Genomic DNA, 23,856 nt, shown 5'->3' with positions numbered 1-23,856 from the left:
TGTGGTCTCTCCTAACCACATAGCGCCTTCTTAGTATTTTAATAATAGCCAAGATTGGCTAGATGCTGTCATCTAGCTGGGCATGTCCATGCTTATTGTAAAATATGTATAACCCAAATGTTATATTTCCTAGGCCATATCAGCTTTGAAGAAATGAGATCGTCATGTAAACTGCATTGAGCTCCTAGAGGAAAGGTGTGATATATATATATATATATATATATATATATATATATATATATATATATATATATATATATATATATATATATATATATATATATATATATATATATATATATATATATATATATATATATATATATATATATATATATATATATATATATATATATATATATATATATATATATATATATATATATATATATATATACATATATATATATATATACACACATATACATATACACATACATATATATATACATATATACATATACATATATATATATATATATATATATATATATATATATATATATATATATATATATATATATATATATATATATATATATATATATATATATATATATATTTGTGTGTGTGTGTGTGTGTGTGTGTGTGTAAATTTTTTTGGCTTGCTAACAAAGAATAAAGGGAGCCAAAAAAATTTACACAAATATGAGCTGCCACTGCTGTGGCTACTGCCTGTAGATGGCCTTGGGCTAGCTAGGCTGAAACAGGAAATAAGATTTGTCCCATGTCTGGGACCAAGCAAGTGTATTCTGAATGCTTAACAAACATTTCACACACACACACACACACACACACACACACAATCCCATTTATATCCTGCCCTTCTCCGAAGACTCAGGGCGGCTTACAATCTAAGAAGCACAAATCAATGTGCTTAGCAATAGCCTTCATTCTATGTATATGCCTGCTTATTAGGGCTTTTGCCCCCCCCCCAAGCGGCATTATTACAAAGTCAGCTTATTGCCCCCAACAATCTGGGTCCTCATTTTACCTACCTCGGAAGGATGGAAGTCTGAGTCAACCTTGAGCCTGGTGGAACTCGAACCTGCACTAATTGCAGGCAGCTGGTGTTACTTAAGGAGGCATTAGCCCACTATATATATAAAGAATTGAGAATGCTTCTGTCATTTGGGATTCACTGTTGGTTTTCTCTGGGAAAAGCATTAGCTCCACTAACACCTCTCCCCCTTCCATCTCTTACAAGCAGCGATGGGACATTTTCTATCCATAGCAAGAAGAGTTGATAGCAAAAGGTGGTGATGGAAGCAGATCTCTCAAGTGTGAAAGTAGTGGTGGAAGGGATGGATAATGCTCACTTCTGCTAAATTAACCCGAATATCTCCTTTTGCCTCCCCCTTATGGGAATGCCAGTGTTTTGTAGAGAGGTGGAGAGGAGAAAGATTTTCTCTGAGATGAGGAAAAAAATAAAAATGAAATCATACCTAGAATAATTTGAGTTTGTTTTAACAAGCCTGCTGTGGTTCCTCTTCTCTTGGCTAAGCAGAATTTAAGCAGATGATACTCATTGCCTTTCCATTTCACAATACGTGAAAGGGAGTGGAGAATGCATTTTTTATTCTCAGTTATAACAATTCCCCTCTGCTCTGCCATCTCGACTGGACTCTATGAGGAGGAAGGTCTGGTTTGAGCCAGCTGACCAAGGTAGTCATGCATATTAATAAATATGGATAAATTAATCATACATTTGTCAGCGCAAAGGGAAAGTGATTCAGCAAAGGAACTGCCACCGAAGAAATTAAAAACCAGTACTTTTTCCCCTTTTTTCCTACAGTTTGTAACATTTTATTAGATTATAGAATAAAATACAAAAATACAAAAGCTAATAGTAGGACACAGTGGAGAGGAAAAAAGGAAAAAAAAGAAAAAAAGTGAGGGGGAGAAGAGGAAAAGAAAAGAAAAGGTATTGACTTCTGACTTCCTCTGTTGCAGGAGGAGGAAGTATTAACATTAAACCTCAACATTTTACTTTTCCATAATATTATAAACTAGCCATTTCTATAACAGCAAATGCGTCTAATCCGTAAAATCCAAAATCCTCCCCCCCTTTTTTTTAAGTCATCAAATTTTTGACACCATGCTAAGCAATGGTGGTACTCGAATATTTTGTCATGTCCTAAAAGTGGTACAATCTGTGAAAAGGTTGAAAAATCCTGCTCTATCTCAGTGCTTCTCAGCCTTGACAAATTTAAGCCATAAAGACTTCAACTACCAGAATTCCTAAGTCAGCCACTTAAAGTTATCGAGGTCGATAAACAGTGCTCTAAATGTTGATCTTGAATTGAGCCTTGGTGGAGCAGTGGGCTAATGCCTCCTTAAGTAACACCAGCTGCCTGCAATTAGTGCAGGTTCGCATCCCACCAGGCTCAAGGTTGACTCAGCCTTCCATCCTTCCGAGGTAGGTAAAATGAGGACCCAGATTGTTGGGGGCAATTAAGCTGACTTTGTAATAATGCCGCTTGGGGGGGGCGAAAGCCCTAATAAGCAGGCATATACATAGAATGAAGGCTACTGCTAAGCTTGTAAGCCGCCCTGAGTCTTCGGAGAAGGGCGGGATATAAATGGAATTAAAAAATAAAAAAAAATTGGAAAGTGAAAATTTTTATTTACAAAGAATGTAGAGCCTCCCCCGCATTTCTAAATGTAGCTCCTATACATTTGGATTTGGGGAAAGACAGAGGTTGAGTCTAAGGCTGCTGCTTTGTGCATTGTCTCAAGGCTCTACTTTCTTGCTACGTATGTTTACCATCTCCTTGAAGCTGCTGGGCAAGCATTATTTATCTGCATGGGGTGCAGTATCACAAGTATGCTGCTCTTTACTGTTGTACATCTTTATGCTGGGTGAAGCAAGTGTTGCTGCTAAGGTCCTTTCCCAATATCTGCAGGCTATGAGGGTGTAGATGGCAGGGATCAGGCTTAATCAAAACCTTGGCAAAAGTAAGTAGTTGTGGGTTTTAAAGCCCCCCGGCTTTAGCTATTTTCTACCTTTAATTCTGCCTAGTAGTGCACTTCTCCTGTCAGGGTCAGTTTGCAATTTAGGGGCCTCCTGGATTCACGTCTCCTTTTCAAAGAGGAGATGACAGCTATGGCTAAAGGGACCTTTATATGTGTGCATTAGGCTAAGGGGACCTTTACATGATACATTGGGCATCAACCGTATCCATTTGTGGAGTAGGGCAGGGGTCCCCAACCCCAAGGCCATGGCCCACTACTGGAACCGGCCTGCAGGGTCCCCAACCCCCAGGCCGCAGCCCATTTGAGCGAATGGCAGACACTTGGACAAGCAGCGGACACTCACTCTTGCAGCTCCACTTGTGTGAGCAGCGGGCCCTCATACTTGTGCATGAAGCTCCATTGGTGGGCGTATGTGCATGCCGCTTGTGTGGAGCTGCCTGTACTCATCAAGCCAGAAACGTTAGGGACTGCTAGGGGGCCTTGTTGATAGTGACTCATACCTCAGTCACCTCCCATTTGGATGACTGTAATGTAGTCTATATGATGAATACATGGAAGCTGCAAGTAGTCCATGCAGCAGTATAGGATGTTTTTGGAGTTTCTTGCTACACTCATACAGTACAATGCTGCTGCTTTGCAAGCTGCTCTGGCTTCCAGTAGGCTTCTGAGTGCAATTTAATATGCTGTTGTCATCTATAAAGGTCTACATGGCACAGGGTCTGGCTGGATTTAGGAAAAATACAGCTCTCTTCTATCAAACAATGTCCTTTTTTTGGATCCTGGACTTGCGTTTTCTCAGTGGCAGTGCCTGCCCATGAACAGCATCCTCTCAGAGAACTGGATGGCCCCAACTCTTTTGGCCTTCCTCAGGCAATTGGACCAGGAGGTTAGATGAGCTCTGTATTGGTGTGGGTTTCTTTTTATTGGGATGCATGGTTTGTCTCAAGTGCCACGATTTGTTCATAACTGTTAGTTTTACTTTTTGCATACTGCCTACAATCATTGAAGTAAGATGGGTGGTCATATAGATTACATACATACATAAATACATGCATGCATACATATAGTACATACATACTTAAAACAGTTGCTTTAGACATATCATCAAAATGATATATAAAGCCATTTGTCTGAAATGGTATAGGGTTTCTTGCCTTAGCAGGGGGTTGGACTAGATGACCACCAAGGTCCCTTCCAACTTATTATTATTATTACTATTACTATTATTATTATTATTATTATTATTATTATTATTATTATTATTATTATTATTATTATTATTATTATTATTTAGATCTCACTATCATCAGAAACCTCTTGTCAAAGGGGCAATCAAACTTAGTACTGTAAACATTACCAGCCAGAGAACCAGAATCTCTGGACGGCTTCAGCCTGCACTTTTATAGAAGATATTAATGTATTGATGCTTCAGATATGAACAACATATCACTCTGAAAAGACCCTATGGCCCCCTTTATTAAATAACAATCACCACAAAGGTTAATTTTTTTAAAATGCCCAAACCAGTTAGATTGCTTAATTTTCCAGTGCCTGAATTTGTGAGGTTTTGGAACAATGATAGCTGAGACCAGTAAAGGTTACTGACCCATGTCGATGTGGAAATAACTACCCATGAAATTCAGTGGAAAGGCTTCTGAGCAAGATGTTTAGAAGTAGGGTTCCTCTTCGGTAGTACTGATTCATCTGCCCTTTTTTCTTACATTTAACATAACTATTTTATCCTTAAGGTAAAGGTAAAGGTTCCCCCGCACATGTGTGCTTATAATGCAATTATTCAGTAATGTCTCTGTATTTCCACTTACGTAAACCTTTTTTTCCTCTTAGGGATTTGCTGATTCTCACAGAGATTTCTAGACAAATATTTGAAAAAGAAAATAAAAAGAAAATATTGTAAATAAAAACTACAGAAATACCAGCAAATGGCATGGCACCATGCCAAAGAACAGAATGCTGGTTCCAGAATCTTTCCACCAAATATTACTAGGCAATTATGTAAATTTCTGGTAAAGACACAAGTTAAAATAGAGGAAACCTGAACTCTAAAACCTAGCCAGTTGAAGGATAGTTTTTTAAAAAACAACAACAAAAAACTTTTAAGTATGTTTCATTCTGACAGTTTCTAGTGATCCTCCTTCCCTACCGTCATGAAATTAAAAAGAACAGAGTATTATTCTGTTTTCCCCCTACTAATTCTCATTCAATCTGATGATAAAATATGGTTTAGAAATACTTTCAAAGGGCATATGAAACTCACAGGGGAAGAGAGCCATTCCTAAAACAGGCAAGGGATATGTGGATGTTCTATTTTTCATGGAACAATAATTTCTCCAGAGGTCTTTGGTTTCTTAGATTTTCTACACTTCAAATAAATGTTAGTGAAAGTACTATGAAGAAACACTTCGTCTTGGTTTTTTTCAGGAGGAATGTCACTATCATCACTTAAGGAGGTGTCTAGTCCTAAGAAAAATCTGGACATATTACCCACTGAATACCTATTCCAACAAATTTGGCAGACAATTTGAAATGTCATTTGTAATTAAAGTTGCTTGGAGTACAGAAGAAGAAGAAAAAAAAGGATAAGCTTATTACTCTTTTTTCCCTTCATTTGAGCAGCAATCTCCAGGGTAGAACACATACTCATTCATACTGTATGGTCTCTTGGTGTGATTTAAACCTTTGACAGATCAGGGGTTGCTAAGTACATAGGGAATGGGGAAGGCTGTCTATTGGATATGTTCTTGAGGCCAATATAAGACTCATGGTGGAGAAAGGGGAGACAATGGGTTTATTCCTTCTCTCATGCCTCATATAATGACAATGAAAGGAATAAACAGAACAGTTACATTTATTCATTTTTAAGATGGGAGCTATGTCCACATAAGACAGAAAAATTTTTTTATGGATCATAAATTGACAGGGAAATGAGATGGTTCCTCTTTTAAGGGTGTGAAGAATTTCTGTGAGAAGTTCAGAGGAAGATCTGTAGTGCAAAGTACTACTGTATCACTGTAATATAACTTAAGACATACTAAATGTGTAGCTACTGGAAATATCATTAAAGGTAAATACATTGCTGTATTCTAGTTATCTAAGAATATTTATCATAATTATGTTTCAAACATATGTTCAACAAAAAATATTTTCAAAGTCTTCATATGCACTAGGGTTTGGCTAGAGTTCCTCATCTGGTCACATCAGTCATGCCCATCAGTGACTTGTAAGAAACATGGAAGGAAGGCTTCTTCTTAGGACAGGCCCATTTTGTGGCTTCCCTGTATTGGGTGGGCTTAGCAAACTAATAGCAGTCAATGTAGCAGAATTAATATTCTGCTGCAGAACTACATTTATTTATTTGTTTGTTTGCTTATTTATTTCTCAAGGAACAGTAGGATTTATTTTCTGGAATCTTGACCTATCACACAGTGTGAATTTTATTGGTTTTATTAGCCACTAAAATATCAAAAGATACAACCTACATATTCAAAAGTATAGTACTTCTTTTAATACAACTGGTTGAATGTTTTGGCCTAATCATGAGAAGAAATTTCAGTGCATAAAGAAAGAGGAAGAAGTGAGGAATCAATGAAATAGTGTTTTACAATGAGACATGGATCAACCCTATCACACACCCCCAACTGAACTGAGCAAACTACATTTCATGCAGATGCATACAAGACAGCTCTCCCCTTTGCAGCTTCCCTCATCTAAATGCCAACTGCCATGCATCAGATGGTTTAATGGAAATATATCATGAGACTGAAAGGACACCTCAGTTTTGTATGTTAGGCCTAAAAAGAGACCTACCTGGTAATTTTCCCCACACTGTAGGGCTTACCTTAAAGAGGGACATTCACACTGAAGCAAACTTGAAAAGAGAGAATATTCACACAAAAATAAATTTATTTGGCCAGGAATGTTGGTGTTTCCATGACTATTTCTAATGCATTATTAAAAGCTACTGTTTTAAAGAAAGATTTTTTTTCTTGCTTCAAATAAATTGAAAAGTCATAATCTCTTGCTTACAACAGGGTCCAATAAGAAGTTGTATATACAATGTTATGACTTCAAGGCAACTGAACAGAGAAAAACTCTGTTTAAAATGCATGCATATTTTGGCACACTAATTGTAAAACTTCTAAAAAAAATGAAAGCAGATTCTTCAAATTTCTATAGGCACATTTGATTTTAAAATGTTGCCTCCAGAAAGAAAGTCCCTCTTTAAGAATTCTAACCATCACCATCCTCCCTGTGCAACTTGGCATTTGTCACAGCATTATGAAAACAAACAAACACTGATATTTCTGCAACTGACATATCTCAGGCTAAGGCACATCCAATTCCTGATGCATCCCTCCAATTAGGTTGCAAAAGCAAAATGTTTCATTGTGGCAAACTCCCAATCTGGTTTCTGATCATCCATTTTCCTTTGATCCAGGGTTTCTACCTTCAACAGTCAGGGAGCATTTTGTAGCCACTGAGCACGCTCACAATTATTTGGCCTGAGATTTTGCATATTTCTAGACATATAAAAAGATGGTGTCTTTTCTTTCACCAGAAGAAAGCATTTGTTTGCAGGCTGACAGCATTTAGTGTGAACATGATCAGGCTCATCCATTTTTCTTTTAAAGGAATAGATGTATTTAAATGGAAATAAATGCTACAGTGAAAATCTAACACATCACCGGTGTTATTAGAATATGGGTTACAAAAATGTTTTAGGCCCAACTTGAATGAAACAAACAAACAAACAAACAAACAAACAAACAAACATACATACATACATACATACATACATACATAAAGGTAAAGGTAAAGGTTCCCCCGCACATGTGTGCTAGTCGTTTCCAACTCTAGGGGCCGGTGCTCATCTCCGTTTCAAAGCCGAAGAGCCAGCGCTTGTCCGAGGACGTCTCCGTGGTCATGTGGCCAGCATGACTAGACGCCAGAGGCGCACGGAACGCTGTTACCTTCCCACCATAGTGGTCCCTATTTTTCTACTTGCATTTTTTTACGTGCTTTCAAACTGCTAGGTTGGCAGAAGCTGGGACGAGTAACAGGCACTCAGTCTGTTACGTGGCAGTCGGGATTCGACCTGCCAAACTGCCGACCATCTGATCGACAAGCTCAGCGTCCTAACCCACTGAGCCACCACATACATACATACATACATACATACATACATACATACATACATATATATATATATATATATATACACACACACACACACACACACACACATAGATTTCAATTATTACAGACTAAAGGTAAAGGTAAAGGTAAAGGTTCCCCCGCACATGTGTGCTAGTCGTTTCCAACTCTAGGGGCCGGTGCTCATCTCCGTTTCAAAGCCGAAGAGCCAGCGCTTGTCCGAGGACGTCTCCGTGGTCATGTGGCCAGCATGACTAGACGCCAAAGGCGCACGGAACGCTGTTACCTTCCCACCGAAGTGGTCCCTATTTTTCTACTTGCATTTTTACATGCTTTCGAACTGCTAGGTTGGCAGAAGCTGGGACTAGGGTTGTGCAAATGCTTCAAAAGAGGAGTGTTTTCCCCCCTCCAAGTAACTGCATATGGAAAAGAACAGCTTTTCCAATGTTACAATGCTCAAAATAAAATATTTGAGAAGTACACTTAGTAACCCCAAAGTATCCATTTCTGATAGTAGTACTTATATTATCTTAGATTTGATTTATTTTATAAAGTTGATAAACTGCTACAATTGAAGCTGACTCTTGAGTGTCTTGATTAGGCTGCATGAACCTCAAGTAGAAATTAAGCATTGGTTTACCAAAGAAATTAATATTCTTACATTTTGCTGCCTCTCTAGGACTGCAAACATAGATTGCTGGTGGAAAGAGGCTGTCAAGCTTTTAGCACAAACTTTTTTCCAGGTACTTTACGATCACAACCTTCAAGATTCTTATGAATCACATAAAAATGAAAGCCTAAATTAGTACAAGTCCTGAACTGGATTATTTGTGATGAGAATTCAACCAACACACCACAAATTTTTGGTTGAACAGGAAAACCACCCAAGTCAGATGTTTACAGTAGCACTTTTGGAATACCTGAAATACAAAGTCTAATATCTGGAATAAAAGAAAAATCCCTGACCACCAAATCTGAAAAAAGGGGGGAAATGTTAAAGCGTACTATGAAAAATTGTATTTAAAATTTTTCTCTTTTAAAATAAGTAAGAAAAAAGAAGGGAAACTTTTACTCTGACATAGCAAGAAGGATTTAGATTTTTATACATGATCGCTTGCAGAATGAGGAAATAATTCATGCACACAATGCAGGTTAATCTCCCTGCCTGTCCACCATTTCAAGCCAGCGTGAGAGAAGTGATGTTAGTTGTAGTGGAGTAGGAAGCAACTTAGGAAGAACAACTGTTTGATGAGGTTTGATGAAAAAGCAGTAATGGAATGGGGTTAAGAATATTCATATTTACAAGTGATGTACACAAAATTAAAGTGAACGGGCCATCCTTAATCAAATTTTGTAGAGTTGTCCTTATTTACAGTGTAAAAAAATAATTCTCTGGCTATATTTCCAGGCAGGAGATTAACTTGGGATGTTGAATCTGGTAGCCGAAAGGCAAATTTCTTTGTGGACTTGGCAACATTCTTCTGTGATTTTACACCATAACAAAGTGAACACGATAATCTAACATAACCCAATTACCTCAAACAGCAGTCGTTGTTTAGAAGACAACAATTAGAGCAATAGATCCCTGAGCAGCCTCTATGAATAGGTACTTTGACTTCATAAAAGAAATCTACTACAGGTTTTTAAAAATTCATTTTGCAATCCAATAGCCCAGTAATGAATGCAGATTCATCTGTATTCACCCTCCTGTATTTCAGCCTTAACACTGAGCACATGTCATTGGCCTCCCTTCCCCTTCATTATTCTCCTTGACATCGTAAGTATCTAGACTTTAGCTTAGAAAAGTATCTCTAAGTCAATGAGATGGTCACTGAAAGCTCCAGCTAGCTATATACTGGTGGTATACACTGAGAGTAAAAACTTAGTGGAAGCAATTAATTGCCTACAAAAACGTCTACACTTTATTTCAGCTATTAGCTGGAGAAGCAACAAAAGTATAAACAGAAGAACAACACATATCTGTGTTAACCACTTCTTCCCTCTTTTCTGAAATCAGTGCTATATTTGACTATTATTAATTTGGCTAAGAATGATAAAATATGAAGGAAAAATAATAAAATAATACACAGAAAAAAGCCAGCAAGTAGCATACTTCATCCTCAGAGGAAAAGAGGGTAACAATACAAGGACATGCAAGTGTTTTACTCTCTGTTCAATTTTTGCCAGTCTTTTAGTGAACACTGGAGAAAAAAGAAAGTTTAAAAAACTCCTACATTTAAATGGTATGAATAAATTGACTTGGAATTAAATAGCCTCAATTCATTCATTTATTCAGAAATTTTATATGGCCGCTCAACTCACTGTTGGTGATTCTGGGTGGCTTAAAATAAAACCCCAATACAAAACCCAATAATTTCCTACCCACAGTCAATATTCAAAACACATGTAAATAACATACAATAGACAGCTAGAACTGAGTGAGAATAATTCAAATTGTGACAAGGGAACAGAAATGAGGCCCCACTTGAATATGCATGTTCTAATCTCTCATCATTCAAGATTTCATGGCTCTTTATCTGTCAGAGAGAACTCTTTCAGATGTGCATGGATTGACATTAAGTACTATAAAAAAGAGCTCTTTATGAGAAATATTCTGAATGGTTCACTCAGCCACGAAAGTAATTTTTTATCTGATAATCATACATAGACACAGTATAAATGGGGATCTTTTTTAGGAAAATAATATTGGACATTTGTTGATGAACTTTATTACTGGGAAATATATTCTTTTGAATAAATAAAATACATTTTGTCAGTACTATATATTAATAATATTAGGACCTTGAATAAGCAAAGAGACCATAAATTGGATTTCACTACAGCGCCTGCCAAATCCCCAGTAAATCATGACTAAGGAAAAAACAACTAGGGGATTTGAAAAAAATAATAATCCACATTTATTGCTTTATAAATAGCTTAAGGCGTTAAATATACTAATACTTCCTCCACCTCCACAATAAATTCTATGAGGTGAGTTGGGCTGAGAGAGAGTGACTGGCTTAAAATCACCCAGTCTGTTTTCATGCCTAAGGTAGGACTGGAACTCACACTCTCCTGGTTTATAGGCCAGTGCCTGAATCACTACACCAAACTGAATTTCTTGAGTTTTCACAGAATTAGAATTTATTTATTTAGAAAATTTATATGTCCACCTGCTCACTAACAGTGACTTTGGGTGGCTTACAAAAAATAAAAACCCAATATATAACAATAATAATAAGCAACATACAACAATAAGAATTCAGAGTTACTAGTTGTATTACTTAACAATCTCATTCAATCTGAAACAAGAGTGCAGCATCTAGCATCTAAGCCAGGGGTGTCAAACTCAATTTCATTGAGGGCCGCATCAGCATTGCGGTTGCCCTCAGGGGGCCGGGTGGGCGTGGCCTGGGTGGGCGTGGCCTACTGGGTGGGCGTGACTAGAGTGCGTATGGCCTACTGGGTGGGCATGGCCAGCTCTACATCGTTCGCATCAAGGGTGCCTATGGGGGCCTGGGCAGGAGTGGGACAAATCTGAGGGTCTCTGGCAGAAGGAGGGTCTCTGGGCCAGGGCCAAGGCAGTGGGGGCCGTTCCCTCACTGTTTCCAGGATGGCTTCGCGGGCCACATGAAACCACTTCGCGGGCCGCATCCGGCCCCTGGGCCTTGTGTTTGACATGTCTGATCTAAGCAAAACAATGTATGACAGTCATAAATATGATTCCCAGTTGATGAAGGTATTGATATATTACATGAACAAATACATATTCCAATATGAATTTTGGATACTGAGGGTGCCTTCACATATTTAGATTAATATGTGACACATGATGATCCTAGCTGTGTTTTCAGTGACAATAAGTGGTAGGAAGACAAACATGGTAACTTATCATTCCATAACACAAAATTAATGATTTTAGATATAAAGGTTATCAAATGATAATGGCAATATTTTCTGTGATTTACTTTCAAAAACAGCATAAGCTCTTGATCATTTCCACATTCAGTGCTTCATTAACAAGTACGAGACATAGTTCTAAGGAAAATAAGTAATTCACTTTCTTTGATATGGCAAAAATTTGACCATGTTATCAGTTCTATTGCATTTCTGCAACCTTACTATCATAAAGGTATTCAACCAATTTTTATGTTATCCAAGTTCTCTTGCACAACTCAGATCAATACTTACAATCCGAGGTTTGAAAGGTGGCTTAATTTTCCTTTGTTCTAGAAGAACCCAGTCAATTTCTTTGAAGAATGGATGCTGTTTAATGGCATCTTCACCATTCTGAGATGCCACACAGCCCAGACGTTTGTTTGGGTTTTTTGTCATGAACTGCATGGAAAAAAAACAATTTCAGTTACATATTGGAAAAATTATATGAGGTGGCAAAATACAGCAAGACAAACTCTGGGAAAAGCAGAGACATCTTACAAAATATTCTATTTGCATTAGTCTTTCTGATACCTTTCCTAACTCAGTACGGTTTTGACCTTTCTGTTATTGTTCTATGGTAACTGCAGTAGTCTTTATTGAGCTAGACCATTTCAAAAGATTAGCTATAACAAATCTTAAATCAGATTACCATGTACTTAAATCCATGTTATGTTTCACTGTGCTTTTTATTGTATTCATATTTACATACAAGGGATAAAATTTTAATGTACAAAGGAGTCAGAAAAAAGAGTGCATATGGCTAATAATCCAGACTATGATCCAAACACTGTGAAACTTTTGAAGGCGAGAAATGACAGATACACTAAATAATTCAAAGCTGAATGTCACCATTTTACTACTCTTTATTAATGGGTTCATAGAGAGCATATTGTTTGATCATTGAGAATTCAAACAATTGACAGATCTATAGCATAAACAAAGGAAGAATAGGACCATCCGAATAAAACAAGCAATCTCTTCTATTTTCTTTTCATTGAGATGGTGAAATCCAAGCTGAGCTACTCACAAAACCATGGCATTGAAAACTGGGGCAGAGTATATCTGGCTGTAACAAATGGTATAGATGAAATTGACGGTTCAAGAAGACGGGTATGAAGACTCAAAAACAAAAACCACAGTAGAACCCAAAAAAAAATCAACAGGTGTTTTGAAGGAAAAAAAAAACACCAGGCAATTTTTCAATTAATACAAATACATTTTAATCAGCACAAAATGTGCTTGACCTAAACAGGTTTGAAACTAAAAAGCTGCTATGTTAGTAACATCAATAGAAGAGAAGCAGGATGGAACAGCAGACTCCTTAGACAGGGGTGTCAAACTCAATTTCATTGAGAGCCGCATCAGCATTGCGGTTGCCCTCAAGGGGCTGGGTGGGTATGGCCAGGGTGAGTGTGGCCTACTGGGTGGGTGTGGCTAGAGTGCGTATGGCCTACTGGGTGGGCATGGCCAGCTCTACATCGTTCGCATCAAGGGTGCCTATGGGGGCCTGGGCAGGAGTGGGACAAATCTGAAGGTCTCTGGCAGAAGGAGGGTCTCTGGGCCAGGGCCAAGGCAGTGGGGGCTGTTCCCTCACTGTTTCCAGGATGGCTTCGTGGGCCACATGAAACCACTTTGCGGGCCGGATCCAGCCCCCGGGCCTTGTGTTTGACATGTCTGCCTTAGAGGAATGAACCCTAACTAGAAGCTTGGCTAGCATTCCTCATCCCCTTGAAACAAAGAAACAAACAATCATGGAAGGGCCAGGACACTGAAATGATTATTTTTTAACATGTGATATGGCTGATAGAACAAGCTATGCTTACATCTAGCACTTCTTGTAGGGACAGAGATAAAGCAAAATTCACGTGTGACACGGGAATATAAGGAAGTGCTGGAGATTGGAAGAAATACCTATGCAAAGAATCTTGTTCTATCTTAGTGTATTGTGCCTGTTAAACATTAAACAAATGTCAAACAGATCCATTCATTAACTATACTGCATATTAAAGAGGTAACTGCAATCCCTGTCTGCTTCCATGTGATCTGGCCAATAACTATTTACATTAAAAAATATCTTCAAGAAAAAGATGCTATATCTAAACACCTGCTCCTGCACAAACAGCAACACCCCTCTGCTATTCATTACATCAGATACATGTTTTTCATGTTTTTATATGAGCATGAAAAAAATATGATGGTGCTTTAAAAATGGCACTAAGGTTAAGATTCCTTAAAGCAATAGCCTCTTTTGTTCAGGTGTTACTCAAGCCAGAGAAAAGTCAAGTTGCTTGAATGAGTAAGGAAGAGATACTGTGCTTTGCAGAATCATGTTCAAAGAGTGCCCAACCCTTCTGAAAATTTCCAGTCAATCAACACATTCTATTCCAGACAAGGTTGGAAAAATCTGGAAACCAACTACAAATCAATATAGAACATATTGTTGAGGGATCTAGAATAGGATGCTTCAAAGAGTTTCATAAGGCTTGGGAATGTCAATTCCTTATTTAAAGTATTCAGTGATAAGAGCAAAACTCTCAAAACATTTTTCCTTATTACAATGATTACCAATTCATTATATACATCACAAATATATGAACTGATGTGGACAATTTTTGGGAGGGGAGGACTGAACTTTTGTTTTTTTAAAGAAGAGAGAAGCTAAGGTTATTGGTGCAATAACACTGTTGGATAAAATTTCCAGTCTTTCTTCCCACTTCTGGAAGGCTTTCTGTTCCCCTCCCACTCTCTAGATGAGTTAATCTAGGCTTTAATACTCTTATTATTATTGTTATTTAAAAAAAACTTCCTGCCAATAATTGATGGGAAATTACACTAATGTTTGGTTGTTTGCCAGCAAATTTCAGTGGTACAAACTTAGTGGTCTCTAAATGCTGCAAGAAAGGTGATTGGGCAGCTTTTGCATGTTACTTGGCAAGGCCTCTCATAAAGCCTGTAATACAGATTTCCTTTAATCAGAGAAGAAGACAACTGAACCACCATTTTTTTGGAATGCAAAGTATATTTTCCACTGCCAAACTAAGGCTCCTTTATTTCTCACTTTGTCTTATTTTCAAGGGAACTAATATTAAGCTTTAAAGAAGTAAAAGTGTTTTTGAATTCCACAAAGTGTACACATTCTAAAAGATCTGTAGCTTTCACAAAACCTCAAAAATTAATAGGATCTCCATCGTCCCAGCACTGAAGATCAGTTCAGAGAAATTAAACCCCAGGTTTCTCATTGTTGTTTTGGCCACCCTCCCCAAGTTTCAAAACATCTTCAGTTTCAGAGTCTGGATATTTTTTGTTTGGAAACTGTAAATAAATTGCATCATATTAGTGCAATAAAATAAATAAAACTGAGTAGAAACCAAAGATCATTCTGCCAAAGCTACTCAAAGTACTTTTAAAAATCTTAACAGGATTCCAATTTAAAATGCCTGAAGAACAAAACCCTCATCTAACAGTACAATGTAAGGAAACAAAGTGTTCCAAAGCTAACCCCTTGTTAATATTCAGCAGTCAAGTACATAGACGCCCCTCCATTTCCTCTGCTTTTCCTGCTCTTCGGTTAATTCACATTGCTAAAGAACGAGTTTAACAACCCAACTTTCAAACGTTAACCTAAGCCTAAAACTCACCCTAGAGTTGTAAGATGCTATTTGCATGGTGGGTGGGAAAAGCCCTCCCATTATTTCTCTTCAGAGTAAGAAATCCAGTAACAATCTATATGCGTTTAAATGACTGTATGGATGAGCCTTTTTATCGCTTCCATAAATGTCTACACAGGACACCTTCCTCTATCAACCGATTTCCACGCTATTGAGAATGCCAATTCCCCAGAGTCTTCCCTCTCCCAGAGACCTTCTATAGTTAGCAGAAGTTCATAATCGTAATCATAATAGTAAAGTTGGAAGGGACCTTGGAGGTCATCTAGTCCAACCCCCTGCTCAGGCAGGAAATCCTATACCATTTCAGACAAATGGCTGTCCAGTCTCTTCTTAAAAACTTCCAGTGTTGGAGCATTCACAGCTTCTGGAGGCAGGTTGTTCCACTGGTTAATTGTTCTAACTGTCAGAAAGTTTCTCCTTAGTTCTAGGTTGCTTCTCTCCTTGATTAGTTTCCATCTGTTGCTTCTTGTCCTGCCTTCGGGCGCTTTGGAGAATAGCTTGACTCCCTCTTCTTTGTGGCAGCCCCTGAGATATTGGAACACTGCTATCATGTCACCCCTCGTCCTTCTCTTCAACCTTCTAGGAATTCACTATCTGCATGTGGAGGACAGCACGAAGAGGGTGAAACTAGCATGCTCATCCCTTTCTTCTCAATGTGTCAGTGAAATTCGTTGAGAAGGGCTTATTTCAAAATTTATGCAACCCTGAGGGCTGATCTCACCTATCTTGCAATTAAGGAAACTAAGGCCTCTTCAGATTCTATTCCACATATCCCCACCTCCCAATAAGTTCCTCCAAGATTCCCTAGGCTAATTGTACTTTATACCATGGGCATAGTTTTCCTGGAATTAACTATGGAGACCAGCTGGTTTGCATGCAATATCTCAATAACAATGCTTGGATTGTCTGACTTTTGCTGGGTTCTACATAGGAACTTTCCTAGCTTTATGTTCATTTCTATCCAGTGCTTTTTTTGTAAAAGAAAAAGGTGCTGGAACTCACACATGTCATACAACCTGCCTTGCCTACCCTACAAGCTTCCATCCAAAAAAGGTGCTGGAACTCCGTTCTGAGCGTTCTATGAGAAAAAAGCCCTGGGTAGAAACATCAGGTTTGCAGCACAGTTTTAGATTTTCCAGTTCAACTGGCAACACTTTTTAAAACTGTTTATTATTTTGTTAAAACAAAATAATAAAAAATAAATGGAAATGGACTATCAGGGTATAAATATTCAAAGTCCAAACCCTCAGGAAATTGATTTGGCTACATTCTTATCCTGTCTGACTTCCCATTCCATATACAGCCTTTTTTAGCTGCTTTGGGGAAAATTGCCCCTAATAATTTATTTTTCCCAAACAGTTCTCACTAGCTTGCTAATCTTCCCCCCTTGTGCATACTCAGTGGTTTTGGCAATGTAAGAACAGCATGAGGACAATTAAATGTATATAGATGGCTGTTACAATATTTTGTTTTGAGCAAAGTACAGTGTTATCTATTTCAGGGAATTAACTGGGAATTAATGTTTGGTTAGGAACTGATCCATTGAACATAATTCCCTTGTAGAACCCTATAAAGATATGAAATGTATTGAAAACTAACTTCACCCTTATTTTTCATTCTTCAAGATGAAGAATGTTCTTTGAATGCTAACCAATAAAATTCTAACTGACATTTGCCCAGAAGCTCTGGTGGTCAGAAACACAGGATTATTTCCCAGTGAAATCAGTTGACTTTTAAGTCAGAATGGTGACGGATCAGGATATCATTTTGTTAAGTATCTTTTGAACTGGGGCCCATCTTTGTAGGACTTGCATTCTCAGTTGCATAATTCCGTCTTCAGTTTAGCCAACCATACAATTTGAGTATTCAGCTTGACAAGGCACTTCAGTTTGCTTGTGTTTTTGGTTCTTCCTGAAACATGATTCTCAAGCGCAGGCATGTATACAGATATACAGATGCAAAGAACACAAACATTTTGTCTCTTTCCCACAAGAAGTTTAATTCATCCCAGACCCCTGTATACTGACAATGGCACTCTGAACTGTAGCTGAACTCCCAGAGGTGGCTATTTCTCTAGTGTTCTAGGAAAACTCAAATTGAAAAAGAAAAATAGATAATCTTACAGCTTTCAAAATGCTGACAGCTTCTTTGCTAAGCCATACTGGATATAGCACATCATCATGGAGGATAGACTCAAAGAGGTCATCTTCATTATCAGCTTCAAAGGGAGGCTGTCCAGCCATCATTTCATACATGAGTACCCCCAGTGCCCACCAGTCTACGGAAGGACCATATTCTAATTCCTGGAGGATCTGTTAGGGAAAATCATGAAAAAGAAAGAGAGAAATCAATGGATAAAAATGCACAATATGAACGATTTATATTGCCTGCTATTTGAAGCAGAAAGAATGCAGAAAAGAGCAACAAAGAGGATTAGGGGTCTGGAGGCTAAGCCATACGAAGAATGGTTGCAGGAACTAGATATGCCTAGTCTAGTGAAGAGAAGGACCAGGGGTGGCCTGATAGTAGCTTTCCAATACTTGAGGGGCTATCATAGAGAACAGGAGGCCAACCTATTCTCCAAAGAACCTGAGGAGAGGTTAAGAAGTAACAGGTGGAAGATTATTAAAGAGAGATCTAATCTAGAATTAAGGAGAAATTTCCTGACAATCAGAACAACTAATCAGTGGAACCACTTGCTTCCAGAAGTTGTAAGTGTTCTATCACTGAAAAGATTGAACAACCATTTTTCTGGAATGATATAGGGCCCTGCTCAACCAGGGGATTGGGCTAAAGGAACTCCAAGGTACTTCCCAACTCTGTTTTTCCATGATTCTATGAAATTATTTTTTTTTAAAAAGACAAGTTTCAAAGAAACATACTTGGACCTTAAATTAAAACCTATACATTCTTTGAAAAAGTTTCAATATGACACATCTGCTGCAGGATTCACTTAGAAAACTGTTAACTTGTAGAATTTCATATCAAATGATATGATTAAATCTGATGATGGACATCAGCTAATTCTACTCCAAAGGAAGCTAGCATATTCATGTGAAAAACAGACTGACAAGTCACTGATCCTTATGGGTTACTCCTGTCTTCAGAGGTAGGAATCTGCTATTAAATTCCTATCACGGTTGTAAATTTTATGGTTGTTGGCTGCAGTATGAAAAACAAAATACTAGAAATGAGAGGCCTTCATTCTGCTCCAACAGAGTTTTCCCTGTGTTTTATGTGTTTCACAACATGGAATTTTTTTTTCTGAATGGTACTGGAAAATTTGTATGACAAGCACAAATCTATCCTATTTTCTATTGTGATGTACTACAGTCATCAGCATCCTCAATCCTAAATAGGATTACTTAGAAAGAATTTAGTTTCAGTTTTTCATGGAGGGATAAGTAAACTAGCATCATAAAAATAGAGTTCTATATACTTCAATGCATACTATTATACCTCTGGAGCTATGTAGTCTGGTGTTCCACAAAAGGTAGTAGTCGTTACTCCATTCAAGATTCCTTCCTTGCACATTCCAAAGTCAGCCAGTTTGCAGTGACCTTCTGCATCCAAAAGAATATTGTCCAGTTTCAGGTCCCTTGAATAAGAAACAATCAGGAAGATCTTAGCAATAAATAAAGGGATGGGGGGGGGAAATGAATGTATTCACTGTGAAAAGAAACAGGTTTCTTTGCCATATTCTAATCGAGAGATAAAAGTGTTAAGTAGAGAATCTGGAGTCTCTCAAACTATATCCTACTTCACAGTGTTTTAAGATAGAACTGCCTTTGGAAAAAATGGAATCTACTTATCACAATTGTAATCCCATAGTGTGCACACCACACAAACACACATACACAGTCACATCAAACTAATTTCATCAGAAAATTGGGGTTTTAAAAAACACTTTGCAGTCAGAATTTTATGAGCTAAAAGCTTCCTGAAATCTGCTTAAAGGAACACCCGAATATTCTGTTAACAGGGAGACTGCAGTTGTATGCAAAAATGTAGCACATTTTTATCAAATTGTGTATTTTAAGGAAACCCTAAGAAAACAAATACTAACAAAGTTTCTACATGGTATAAAGTTAAACAGATTTCTGTAAATTTGAATGTATACTTTCTTTATAGAAGTACAGTTCTTTACAGAACTTAAGTAAAATAGTGAATACGGCAGATATCAAATTCTGAATAACCTTTCAATACTTCGTAAAACCTCCAAATATTTCCTGTAGCACAATAAGAATTTTTCTATTCTTGCTTATCATTGTTTTCCCCCCCCCCCCAATCTTCCTTGCAGAATTCTTTTAGCTCAGAAATATTCTTAGGTCTCCTTGCACCCGTTGCATATTCGAGGTCTCAGTGACATTCAAATCTGAGACTATGAAGGCCATTCCAAAACATTTTTTTTCTTTCTTGCTATTTTAAGGTTGAAATAGTTTTCAAGTTTAATTTCTTCGCTGGATTAGGATATTAATTTCAAGGATAAACTGATATTCTTCCCTTCCCCTCACACAGTATTTTCTCTGCTATTGGCTGCCATGCAACTCTAAAATATAATAGAACCATCATCCCCATGGTTAAAATTAGCAAGGTGCTCTTTTTAAAAATTTCACCTTTTTTCTTGTCTAGTTGTGATCAAACAGTTCAAATTTTGTTTCACCTGTCCAAAATACCTAGTCCAAAATGTTTAAAGTTCATCAGTTTTCATTTGCATATTACAGATTATGACTTTTGTGATGAGATCAGAAAAAAAAACTTTCTGACAACTCTCCCAGATTATTATTGTAAACTTTTGAGTATTTCCAGTGAGGTTCTGTTTGTGTCTTGGGGATTTGTTTTGCAAATCTAACCACTGTGGGACACTTCTAGCTAAGGTCTGATTTAAGAAAACTGAAGCTGAACACAGTTTGGCTATTTCATAAGACGATTGTCTGAAACATACTTTTAAAACAATGTACTAACAGGGAAGAAAAATAAAGGTTTTGAAATGGCTTTCATATACACAGGCTTGAATATTACTGAGAATCCATGGGATGTACCAAAACATACAGTTTGAGGAGGGATGCCTAATTTTGCATACAACTGCATGTCTGTCTTAACAGAAACACCTAGAGAATTATTTTTTCCCTTTATTTGGTTCCTGTATACTGATGACAAATACCAGCCTTTAAATCTGTATCCACAAGAGCGCATAATTTATTAATTTTATTTATTAATTTATTAATTTATAATGCTGGTAGCTTAGAAGAAAGTAAGCTTTTTTAAACATTTCTAATTTGGAAATCAAAGAGTCAGCCTTAAATAAGCAAAAGCAAATTCTGTCCAGTGAATAATTTCAAATGATAACAAACAATAGTGCAAATACCAAATATTTATCAATCACTTGAAGTGGTTGGAGCAACTTCTATGTAGGTGCTATAATGTTTCTATTTTTCTTCTTTCTATCTTTTATAAGAATATATTCTCTAATGTTTTAGTAGTCCGCTTCTCCATTGAAACTTCAGTGGGTTTAAATAAGGATAAGATGAATTTATCCAATGATAACTTTATCTTTAAAAGGTATTTTACCAATTTATTAGCTACAAAGGTATCTGACCGTAAGCTGTCTTGCTGTAATTACAAAGCAAATAAAATAAAATAAATGAATAGAAGCAGTGAGGTGTAAGTTAATTTTATATTGTGCAAGATAAACAAAAAACCCTTAATCCTTTGCAGTAAAACAGCTTTTTTATTATTTGAAAAAATGACACATGTTATGGAACAATGGTATGAGACTATTAAACTACAATCTGATCAAGTTCAAAGATTGAATGCTTCAAAAGTAAGATTAGACAGGTCTTCAGAGACCATACTTATTTATAGTTTATAGTTTATAGTTTTATTAAATTTTTATACCGCCCTTCTCCCGAGGGACTCAGGGCGGTGAACAGGGCATATGATAAAAATACAAAACTACAAAAGTTAAAATAGAATTAAATTAATGCCCAAGATAAAACAATAAAATATACAAATATTTAAAACCCAAATTAACTCCCCATCAGGCCAGGCCAGCTTGTTCAAACAGGTGGGTCTTTAACCCGCGCCGGAAGGAGCGGAGATCCGGTGCCATCCGGAGCTCCACCGGCAGTTGATTCCACAAAGCCGGGGCGCCCACAGAGAAGGCCCTCCCCCTAGGGGCCACCAGCCGGCATTCTCTGACTGGAGGCACCCTGAGGAGGCCCTCTCTGTGGGAACGCACAGGGCGGAGGGGAGTTGACGCCGGCAGCAGGTGGTCCCCGAGGTATTCCGGACCCATGCCATGTAGGGACTTAAAAACCATCACTAAGACCTTGAACCTCACCCGGAAGACAACTGGTAACCAATGTAGCTCGCGGAGCAAAGGTGTAACATGGGAGTACCGGGAAACTCCCAAGACAACTCTCGCGGCCGCATTCTGTACCAGTTGGAGCCTCCGAGTGGTCTTCAAGGGAAGCCCCATGTAGAGAGCATTACAGTAGTCAAGGCGAGAGGTCACGAGCGCATGAGTGACCGTACACAGGGCATCCCGGTCCAGATAGGGCCGCAACTGGCGCACCAGGCGAACCTGGGCGAAAGCCCCCCTAGTCACAGCTGCTACATGATCTTCCAAAGTAAGTCGTGAATCTAGGAGGACTCCCAAGTTGCAAGCCCTATCCACGGGGGGTAACAGCTCACCCCCCATAGAAAGGGATGGAACATTTTGAATGTCCCGGGATGCCGGAATGTACAGCCACTCAGTCTTGTCCGGGTTGAGTTGAAGTCTGTTCCTCCCCATCCAGACCCGAACCGCCTCCAGGCAACGGGACATCACAGCGAGGGCATCACTGGGGTGGTTTGGGGTAGAAATAAAAAGTTGGGTATCATCAGCATATTGATGATACCCAACTCCAAAACCACGAATGATCTCACCCAGCGGTTTCATGTAGATGTTGAACAGGAGAGGCGAGAGAACCGACCCCTGAGGAACTCCACAAACGAGAGACCTAGGGGCCGATCTCTGCCCCCCTGCCAACACCGACTGCGAACGTCCCAGGAGATAGGAGGAGAACCACCGAAGAACTGTGCCTCCCACTCCCAATCCCCTGAGACGCCGCAGCAGGATACCATGGTCGATGGTATCGAAAGCCGCTGAGAGGTCTAATAGGACGAGGACAGAGGAACATCCCCTATCCCGAGCCCTCCAGAGATCATTCACCAGAGCGACCAATGCCGTCTCCGTGCTGTACCCGGGCCTGAAACCCGATTGGTACGGATCCAGATAATCCGCTTCATCCAGGACCAGAGGGAGCTGATGCGCCACCACACTCTCAACAACCTTCGCAAGAAAGCGAAGGTTGGAGACTGGACGAAAGTTGTTCAACACAGCTGGGTCCAAGGCAGGCTTCTTGAGGAGGGGTCTCACCACCGCCTCCTTCAAGACGGTGGGGAAATTACCCTCACTCAAAGAAGCAGATATCACCGCCTGGAACCAGCCTCGTGTCCTCTCCCTAGCTGCATAAACCAGCCAGGAAGGGCACGGGTCCAATAAACATGTGGTGGAGCTCAGCCTCCCCATAATCCTGTCCACTTCATCAGGGGTCACAGAATCAAACTCCTCCCAGATAACATTGACAAGACCGCCCGTGTCCTGATCGTCAGACTCTGCCCAGCTGGAGTCCAAACCGGTCCGAATCCGAGCGATTTTATCCGACAGATGCTGACCAAACTCCTCGGCACGACCCTGTAAGGGATCCCCCCTCACCTCCTGATTAAGAAGTGAGCGAGTCACCCTAAACAGGGCGGCCGGGCGATTATCTGCGGACGCGATGAGGGTGGAGAAGTAATTACACCTCGCCACCCTCATCGCAGCGAGATAAGACCTAATATAGGTTCTTAACCGCAATCGGTCGGATTCGGATCGGCTGGACCTCCAGCAGCTCTCTAGGCCCCGTTTCCGACGCTTCATCTCCCGGAGCTCCGCGGAGAACCATGGAGCTCGTTGGGATCTGCACCGGGTCAGGGGCCGCAAGGGTACAACTCGGTCCAGTGCCTCAGTGGCTGCCCTTTCCCAGGCTTCCACTAAGGCATCCGCCGAGTTGTG

At 38.9% G+C, this 23,856-nt stretch overlaps 1 protein-coding gene across 2 annotated transcripts in view; it reads right to left on the bottom strand.

Annotated features, from left to right (window-relative positions):
* PRKCE (protein kinase C epsilon) overlaps positions 1–23,856 on the bottom strand; it is a 335,363-nt gene that overhangs the window by 12,573 nt on the left and 298,934 nt on the right. For both annotated transcript variants that reach the window (XM_081315107.1, XM_081315108.1), the window contains 3 exons: positions 19,215–19,353; positions 17,879–18,067; positions 12,340–12,486 (listed from right to left, as the gene is read on the bottom strand). In XM_081315107.1, the coding sequence (XP_081171233.1) occupies positions 12,340–12,486; positions 17,879–18,067; positions 19,215–19,353 (475 nt within the window). The remainder of the gene's footprint in view (positions 1–12,339; positions 12,487–17,878; positions 18,068–19,214; positions 19,354–23,856) is intronic.

This window comes from Vipera berus (genome assembly GCF_964194415.1).
Source record: "Vipera berus genome assembly, chromosome: 1".
Classification (NCBI taxonomy): Eukaryota; Metazoa; Chordata; class Lepidosauria; order Squamata; family Viperidae; genus Vipera; species Vipera berus.
Note: the sequence above shows the minus strand (reverse complement) of the source record. Positions and strands in the feature narration are given on the sequence as shown.